Genomic DNA, 10,270 nt, shown 5'->3' on the forward strand with positions numbered 1-10,270 from the left:
ATATATAATATATGTATAATTTATATATAATATGTATATAACCATGTAGAATTATTATACATACCAATTAAGAAAAGTAAATAATGAATCTGACTTTTATGCAGAGAGTCCAAAAAGAAGTACTTTACAAGTTGCAGGAGAAATAAGTATTACAGAGTCTTTAGTAAAACACACATGTATACTAATTGCTTTCTTTAGACCAAGTTGTGCCATACGAACCCATTTAGCTACATGTGCCTTAGCCAACTCCCTTGTCGACATGTGCTTGTGCTCGTGGGTTGGGGTTGGGGTTGGGGTTGGGGGGGGGGGGGCGTTTGTACGAAGGCCATTAATTGGCCGGTTTTTAGATGTAATAGAGTTCTCTATATAATGCAGCGGAAGCAAAGGCTTTTAAGAGAAATCAAAGGAAGAACAAGGTGGCCAAAACTACAAGCACTTATATTTTGCAAGGAAGAAGTACAAAAGCATGGCTTCTAAACCTGGCATTCTCACTGATTGGCCATGGACATTTCTTGGAAACTTCAAGGTAATCTTTCTTGAATTCCCCAACTATTTTTTCCCCGTTATTCTTTTGCCGTCAATACGTCATATGTTTAAATTAAGTATATTGAGGCAGAAAATCAACTAAATAAGTACAAATAATAGAATCTGAACCCAATAAATCAAATAGAATGTCGTAGAATCTCAAACTTAAATCCATAAAGTTCAAATTCTGATTTTTGTCAAAGTATCTTAACAACTTGCTTCTCTTCTTTCTTCTTCTGTTGTTGGAAATACCCTATTCCTTTAATGCATCATATGTCTACGACATTGCACTGAGTTCTTCAAGTCCAACTTAACGAGAAGATTATATTGTGGTTAATTGTTTGTGTTTTTCCTATTCTTTTCTGTATCATTTCTTTGAAAAAAATGTTCATACGGGAGCTAGCTAGAGAGATGTACGGTTGGCCAAAAGAGAAAAAAAGAATTCTTTGAGCCTTCTTATCTTTAATAAAGATTTATTAAATGTGACAAGTTCCAGGAAAACATTATACTATTATCTTATTACGTTAAGTACGTAGCTAGTGTTTTATAGAGTTAATTCTACAAAATAATTAAGGTCTGTTTTGGTATTAGTACTGGCAACTCATTACCTTTTTTTTCTTTTTGTGGCTTTTATGTTTTTGTTTTAATCATTAATTTATTATAGCAAGGATTCTGCTAACTTTTTTACAATATTGATTTGTGTGGGATGAAGTACTTGGTTTTGGCACCATTTGTGGGTCACAGCATATACACATACTTTATGAGCAAAGATGAAAGCCAGAGGGACATTATATACATAATCATACTCCCACTTCTACTCTCGAGAGTGATTCACAACCAGATATGGATATCTCTATCTCGCTACAGGACTGCTAAGGGTAATAATCGAATTGTTGATAAAAGCATAGAATTTGATCAAGTTGACAGAGAAAGCAACTGGTATGTCATTTCCTATCCTTACGCCATCATTCATCTACTCTATAGTACATAGTAGTAGTAAGTGACTTCTCCCCCTAGATCCCCAGAATTCCGGGGAGACAGAACCCAGAATCTCTGATTCAGGGTTCCGAATTCGAGCTGGTTTGATATGTCTTGGAGTTTGTTTAATGTTTGATCACCAGAATTCTAACTCAAAGGAAAAAAAATGACTTCTCTCAAGGGCGGGAGTTGATTTTATTGTAATTATTTTAACTTTTAACTTCATATTATTTGTTCCACTAACACGTATATATTAATATACAACTTATGATTATGGTGGAGTGATAAGTGCTTCTTAATTCTTAAGGAGAGGTCTTGAGTTGAGCCCAGGCAATGGTGTTGCCTTTTGGTAGGGAGCTTGTTATTCTCTCAAGTGGAATTTTACGGCGCGAATCCAAATTAGTTGAGCTCCAAAGTAGGTACCGGATATTTGAATGGAAAAAATCATTATTAATCTTTAGTACTCAAAGATTTTAAGAATCACCAATTCACTTATATTATTGTTGATCTTTAGTATATGTTCAAGTAGCTTCACCACTAGAGGCCGTACCGCCAATATGTGCTGCCTGCCAGGCCAATGACATAAGCATGAAAAACAATCATACTGAGACTGATTGAGCAAAAAGATTGTAAGTTTACCTAAGTGCAAGCAAATAATATAGCACAAGAAGAAAAACTCTTCTGTAAAAGTTGAAGAGGAGAAAAAAAAAATAATTGTTGGAAGTTGTCATTTACGGTGCATATTTAGATTTTCTAAAGCTTTGGAAAGGTTTAGTCATAATATAAGTTTTACTTTTGGTAAGAGTCATAATATAAGCTTTTACCTTACAGAATTAATTTTGTCCTCGGTAGGTGCATACAGATAAACCTTGTATACTCCATTTATTAGGTTCTTGGACTCTTAACTAAAAGGATCCACCAAAAGACAAGCAAATACAAACTTAATTGTACATGGCATGACTGATTTAAGGTTGAATATATGATTTTGTAGGGATGATCAGATCATTTTTAATGGACTGATATACTATATCGGATACCTGTTGCTGGAACAAGCTCATCACATGCCTTTGTGGAGGACTGATGGCATTATTATTATTGCCTTGCTTCATATTGGTCCTGTCGAGTTTCTCTATTATTGGCTTCATAGAGCTTTGCACCACCATTTTCTCTACTCTCGTTACCATTCTCATCACCACTCCTCCATTGTTACTGAGCCCATCACTTGTAAGTAACGTTGTCCTCTCAAAACCGCGCGTTTTACTATATATCATTTTTTTAAATATTTTTATGAGGACTCATAAAAGATTTTTTTTTTTGTTGGTATTTTTGCAGCTGTAATTCATCCGTTTGCTGAGCACATATCATATTTCATGCTCTTTGCTATACCATTACTCACCGTTACACTCACTGGAACTGCTTCTATAACTGCATTTGGTGCGTACATCACCTACATTGATTTCATGAACAATATGGGGCATTGCAACTTTGAGCTCATTCCTAAGTGGATATTCTCTATATTTCCCCCTCTCAAGTACTTGATGTATACGCCCTCGTGAGTCTTCTTGCCTTATATTTTAACGAGCTTAATTTAATGCAAATATTACACAGTCATAAGGCAATTGTAACTAAAATTTTATGAAGTTTTGTATTTGTGAAGATTTTGTTTGTTCTTTCGCCATTAAGATCATTTGTGTTGATGGCACAGGTATCACTCACTACATCACACTCAATTTAGGACAAATTATTCACTTTTCATGCCAATGTATGACTATTTTTATGATACACTAGACAAGTCATCAGATACATTGTATGAAAAGTCACTTGAGAGAGAAGCTGAATTGCCTAATGTGGTGCACCTTACACATCTAACAACCCCAGAATCCATTTACCATCTCCGTCTGGGGTTAGCATCCTTGGCCTCGAAGCCTCAGTCCTCTAAATGGTATTTCTGGTTAATGTGGCCCGTCACACTATGGTCGATAATGATCACATGGATTTATGGTCACACGTTTGTTGTCGAAAGAAATTTGTTCAAGAATCTCAAATTACAAACTTGGGCTATCCCAAAGTATCGCATACAAGTAAGTAATCAGTATTATTCAAGATTGTTTTCATATTTTGGATCCAGCGATAATTTATCCCGATTCTTGATTTTGTTGCAGTACTTTATGAAATGGCAAAGAGAGACTATTAACAAGTTGATTGAGGAAGCAATCATGGAAGCAGATCAGAAAGGCATAAAAGTATTGAGCCTTGGACTCTTAAATCAGGTAAGTCAAAAATATATTGGAGAATTACATGATTCGTCTTCAATGTGTGATTTTCTTGCATACATCTAGCAAAACGTTTGTTAGCTATCACAAACATTGACTAATATTAGGGCGAAAAAGAATTGAAAAGAATTCTCCTCTTACCCTATATCCAATGTTTGTTGGCTGAACCAAAGAGAGTCTCAGTTGTACTAGTTAAATAAATGTAACTTTCCAGGAAGAGCAGCTGAATAATAGTGGTGAACTTTACATAAGAAGGAATCCTCAGCTGAAAGTAAAGGTAGTAGATGGAAGTAGCCTAGCTGTTGCTGTGGTCATAAACTCCATTCCTAAAGGATCTTCCCAAGTTGTCCTTCGAGGCCGTTTGTCCAAAGTTGCTTACTCCATTGCCTTAGCCTTGTGCCAAGGAGGAATTCAGGTATATTTGATTCACCATTAATCTCCTCCACAATATTCGTCTCCTTTTTCTCATTTTGAATGTAACTTTTGTATATATAGGTTGTCACGTTGGACGAAGAAGAGTACAAGAGACTTAAAACAAAGCTAACCCCTGAGGCTGCAACTAAGTTGGTCCTATCGAAATCTTATAATGTTTCAAAGGTACGTATAAACCAAAATACATCAAAAAGTATACAGTCCTGAATCTTGATAATTCATAACAATCAAAAGAGGTTCTTGATTATGCTGCAGACATGGCTAGTAGGGGATGGATTGAGTGAAGATGAACAACTGAAAGCACCAAAAGGAACATTATTCATTCCTTATTCACAATTCCCACCAAGTAAAGCTCGAAAGGATTGCTTCTACTTCAGCACACCAGCTATGATTACTCCAAAACATCTTGAAAATGTAGACTCTTGTGAGGTTAGAAACGGTTATCTAATATCCTTTATTTCTCTTTTTTTTTCTTTTATCGTCTTACATATCATAGTAAAAGAAATTGATCACGATTGAATTTATTATAATTTCAGAATTGGCTGCCAAGAAGAGTGATGAGTGCGTGGAGAATAGCTGGGATTTTGCACGCGTTGGAAGGTTGGAAAGAGCACGAGTGTGGCAACATGATGTTTGATATTGACAAAGTATGGAAAGCTAGTCTTGATCATGGTTTTTGCCCATTAACATTGGCTTCCGCTATTGAATCCAACAACTAGAAATATAGGTTGTTTTTGATATATGATCATATCCTGGATCCGTGGTCAAGTATATCAGCCATTTGCGTTAGCTCTGTATGCGGTATATAAGATGTAATATGAACAAATTTTGGAGCATGAATGATGACTTCTATTGATTAACAACCTTTTTGTTAATCTCCTTTTTCTTTCCCATTAACTTTATTTTCTTTCATTCTTCATTGGATTTCCAGGTTTATTTTGTGAACTGAGAACTCCCAATTAATAACAAATTTGTTACAAATGGTATATCAGCACCTCTTTTAGAGAGCCTCCACTATTTTGTTTTGTGATTCACAAAGTTCGTATAAAAGAAAAAAGAGGGAATTCTTAAATGCGCCGGAGCAAATACTAACAATTACTCTGTTCCATGCAAAAATGCACACCACAGTATAGTCTTCGAAATTTCTCTCTGTGCTCTGACCATGGTTATTGATTGTAACATTCAGCCAGTGATTGTCTCGTCAAACAAAGTGTTGACATGAGCGGTGATGGTTGACAAAGATACACATACATGAACCAGGTCTATGGACAGTGTACATAAGCTACGGTCAGATTCAAACCAAAGGCATGTACGTGCAAGGGATAAATATAAGCGGTTATTTACGATAGTTCCTGAACGAAAATGTTGCATATTTGATAAGGAGCAGGACCCCTTGAAGAGAACTCCATCCAAGATAAGGAAAGAGTTAGAAATTGAAGATAACTAGAACTCTTTCATCAAGGAAAAGTAAAGCATTAGAACTCTAGTTAATCCTTATTCTAATGAAAGCACAAATTGAGAGCAAAATAGCAAGGCATTCTGTGAACAATTCATCTGAGATTTAAGAGTGTGAATCTGAAGATGCACGAGCCAGATTGAAGAACCAATTTCATAAATAGTTTTATGCGCCGTCTTTCTTTCTAGTTCAACGTGTAGTAAGCGTTTTGAGTTGTACCTTTCAGCTTTCTTTAGAAGCAAATTGTACTAGGTACTTGAGTTGTTTTATTCAAGTTAGAGTTAACTTGAAGTAGTCGCAACAACCCGTGGCGTGTTGCTACAAGGGTTAGAGTTTAATCCTTAGGTTTGCAAGAGGTTTGTAAACTCCGGATGATAAATCACGACTCTATACTCCATGGAAATTCTTGGTCATTGTCAAAGTCTTTGGCAAGAAAAAGGGACATCAACTACTCAAAAACAAGCTCATCTCTTTATGGAAGCCTACTGAGCAAATCTCTCTATTGATCTAGGTTCTGAATTTTTCCTAATCAAATTCCAGAAAGAAAGAAAATATGCATAAAGCTTTCCATGGAGGTCCCTCGTTTGTATTAAATCATTTTCTTTCAGTACGAAAATGGGAACCCAAGTTCATCGCCTCCAACACACAAATTACCTACTCCGCTCTTTGGGTGTGTCTTCCTGAACTCCCTACTGAGTTCTACGATTTAGAAATCTTACAAAAAGTAGGATCTAAATTGGGACTACTATTAAAAGTTGATGCTTGTACAACCAATACTACGAGGGAATGGTATGCACGAATTTGTATCGAGGTACCAGTAGAAAAGCCCCTAAAAACACACATACATATTGGCCACCACAAACAAACACTACTGTATGAGGGCCTGAATCTTCTTTGCACCAAATGCGGCCGTTTTAGTCACGCTCCTTCGAATTGCACCTTCCTCACAACACCCTCACCTTCTACTTTGCCCACGAACACATTGTCTTCTCCATCTTTGTCCCACAGTCATTCCATAACAACACAAATGGAATGGAAAACTGTAATATTTCCCAAAAGATCTAATTCACGCCATCCAATTATACACGAGATAACACAAATTCAGCATTAGAGGCGGCGACACAGACGCACCCAGCTATGCCAGGTAAGTTCTCTAAACCTAATGGGCTGGTTGTATTGGAGAAAATTGTATTTATATATATGGTGATGTGTCATGACACGTAGACTGATCAAACAGTCAAAGAATTAAGGTTGGTTAACAGACACGGGCAACAACAGATACGAGCAAGTTAAATGAAGAAGGCACGAGCAGTCATACAAATAATTCAACGCTCGTACCTATTCAAGACATTCAAAGGTCAAAGATCGAGAAGAGACAAAGGAATGAATCTGACAGCAAAAAAGAGCCCAGATACAACATTTAATGAGTATTAAATACTAGAAACGTTAGAGAATATGTATTTAATATATATGATTGCATAACGTAACATTTAAAGTCATTAATTACCCATAATTGTCTTATTATGACAAAGGGAAAGTCTGTATTCCCAAAACAACTATAAAAGGGAAAGTCATTAACAACTGTAAGGGGACGAAAAAATACTACTGGAATATACTTTGATTTATTTGCTTTCTGATTATATTATTCAAAATCTCTTTCTTATATATTTTTCCGATTATCAGTAACCCGAGTTCTTCTAAATTCAAGCTTTGACCTAAAATTTAATTTTTGGTTAAACAAATTGGTTCCGTTGCCGGGAATCTGATAATCAAGCATATCTCAACCTAATTTTCTTGATTGCATCAATCATGTCGAACAACAATGACAACACTCAAGGGAACCCAGAAATTCAGACAATCCAACAACTTCAAGGAGATTCCCCACGAGGCTCTCCACAAGGTTCTCCACGAGGCTCCCCACGACGGTCTCGTGAAGGCACTCCTGATGGATCTCACACAGATGGACAGGCTCAATTCGAAAATGTTGAAACCATGAATGAGGCTCTGCAAAAACTTATTGCCTCTCAAGTCAATAACGCTCTTCAAGCTTTTGTTAGCCAATTACCTGCTGTTCCACCCACATCTACTCCAAACAACAACACTTTGGAGAATCCTCGTTCAGGATTGGTTAATTCAGGCAGCGGTGGAACCTCTAGTGAAACACAAGAGAGAGACCCAGGTAATCCAGTTAACTCTGATTTACAAAATCTAGTACTAACCTTGCAGAAACAGCTTAAGGAGCAAAATGAACGCATAGAGCAAATACCTGGAGTACCGCCCATGATCAAGGGATTGGATATAGATAAATATTCCCAACAACCATGGAAGCCAAGTGCTTCTCCCCTTCCAATTCCAAAAAAGTTTAAGATGCCTGATATTCCAAAGTATGATGGTACATCAGATCCGCGAGATCACGTTACTGCATTCACAACAGGTGTCAAGGGCAATGATTTGACTAAGCAAGAGATTGAGTCGGTCTTGGTCAAAAAATTCGGTGAAAAACTCACTAAAGGAGCCTTAACATGGTATTCTCTTTTACCCGAAAATTCTACAAATTCGTTTGCTGAGCTTGCAGATTTATTTATCAAAGCACACTCGGGAGCTCAAAAAGTTGAAAAGCGAATGGAAGATATCTTCAAAATCAAGCAAAGAGACTCAGAGTTGCTTAGAGAGTTCGTAGATAGATTTCAACGGGAAAGAATGACGCTGCCACGAGTACCTGACAATTGGGCAGCCATAGCCTTTGCTAGTAATTTGAATGAGAAGAGTTCAGAGGCCACGAGGCGACTCAAAGAAAGCCTTCGAGAATTCCCAGCAACAACGTGGAATGATGTCTACAACAAATACAGTACAAAGATGAGGATTGAAGAAGACGTTATTTTACGACATAAAACAGAAGAAAAGGTAAGCTCAAGGTGTGTGGAAAATGAAAAGAGATCCGGTAAAAACAGGTACGAGCCATACATGGGACCTGCGGGAAAGGACTCACGGTCAAGACAAGATAATCAAAGGTACGATCACAAACCTAGGAACAGGGAATCAGGCTCCTCATCGAGGTTCGGAAATGACCGGAACACACGTGGGTCACGAGACGATGATGGAAGTCTAAAGGCAAGGTTTGGTGGTTACAACTTCAACGTAAGCACCTCTGAACTCGTGTCTGTTTTAAGAAGCATGGGAGATAAGGTACGATGGACCAAGGAAATGCGATCAAATCCGAACAGACGAAACCTGATCATGGTGCGAATTTCATAACGATCATGCGCATAAAACAGCAGATTGTAGGTTTCTATAAGGTGAAGTTGATCATTTGTTAAAACAGGGGTATCTTACTGAGTTGTTCAGTGAGAAAGGTAAACAAGCATACATGAAGAACAGACAGGAGCCTCCAAAACCACCTTCGCCCAAGAGAACTGTCAACGTTATAAGCGGAGGTGAAGAGATCAATGATGTATCATATAAAAAGATTTCAAAAGTGACAATTACCCACGGGAAGCGGCCTCGACATGTACTGGAAGAAGAGAATATTATATTCAACAACGCAGACGCCGAGGGACTCATAACTCCGCATAACGACGCACTGGTAATATCTTTACTTGTACATGATACTAACGTGAAACGAGTTTTGGTTGATCCAGGCAGTTCTGTAAACATTGTTTTAATACGGGTATTACGCGAGATGCAAGCGGAGGATAAATTAATTCCAAAGGCGCATACTTTGTCGGGATTTGATAACTCTAGTGTTGTAACAAAAGGGGAGGCAATACTTACTACATTCGCAGAAGGCATCGTTAAAGATACCAAATTTCAAGTGGTAGATATGGAAATGGCTTACAATATGATTCTTGGGAGGCTATGGATTCATGACATGGAAGCTGTTCCTTCAACTTTACACCAAGTTATTAAATTCCCATCTCCATGGGGAATATGCCAAATCAGAGGCGATCAACAAACATCTAGAAGCATCAATTCCGATGCAGATTCAACTGTTAAAGGTGAAGACAAATAGCAATTACAGAATTTAGGTAAGGGTAACACGGAGTCAACCTCACCTGAGCAAAAGCAAATAGATCTGGATTCGAGACCTGGTACCATTCAAGAACCGGAGAAGAACGACAACATCAAAACAACGATAGAAGAGCTGGAGGCCGTGGTGTTATTTATACATTGGCCCGAGAGAAAAGTGTATATAGGAGCTAATCTTAGCCCGGAGGTAAAACGTAAATTGATTGAATTTTTAATGGCTAATGCAGATTGTTTTGCTTTGTCCCATTCTGACATGACAGGGATACCACCGGAGGTCATGACCCATAAATTGGATGAAGATCCATCATATCCTCCCATCAAGCAAAAGAAAAGAAAGCAAGGAACTTTCAAGAACAAGGTGATTCAAGAAGAAGTTCAAAAATTGTTAAAAATTGGTTCAATTCGTGAGGTAAAATATCCTAACTGGTTAGCTAATACTGTTGTGGTTCCTAAGAAGAACGGTAAGTGGCGAGTCTATGTAGATTACACAGACCTTAATAAAGCTTGTCCAAAAGATTCCTTTCCTTTACCGCACATAGATCAGTTAATTGATGCTACTGCAGGGCATGAGCTATTAAGT

General features: G+C 37.5%; 1 protein-coding gene across 1 annotated transcript; it reads left to right on the top strand.

Annotated features, from left to right (window-relative positions):
- Nucleotides 1-393: 393 nt before the first annotated feature.
- Nucleotides 394-5,088, top strand: LOC109214395 (protein ECERIFERUM 1-like). Its single transcript, XM_019378311.1, has 10 exons — nucleotides 394-526; nucleotides 1,238-1,464; nucleotides 2,495-2,727; nucleotides 2,836-3,055; nucleotides 3,209-3,584; nucleotides 3,666-3,773; nucleotides 3,991-4,191; nucleotides 4,272-4,373; nucleotides 4,464-4,637; nucleotides 4,745-5,088. The coding sequence occupies exons 1-10, from the start codon at nucleotides 467-469 to the stop codon at nucleotides 4,925-4,927; spliced, it is 1,884 nt and encodes a 627-aa protein (XP_019233856.1). The 5' UTR covers nucleotides 394-466; the 3' UTR covers nucleotides 4,928-5,088.
- Nucleotides 5,089-10,270: the final 5,182 nt, after the last annotated feature.

Source organism: Nicotiana attenuata, unplaced genomic scaffold (genome assembly GCF_001879085.1).
Source record: "Nicotiana attenuata strain UT unplaced genomic scaffold, NIATTr2, whole genome shotgun sequence".
Taxonomy (NCBI): Eukaryota; Viridiplantae; Streptophyta; class Magnoliopsida; order Solanales; family Solanaceae; genus Nicotiana; species Nicotiana attenuata.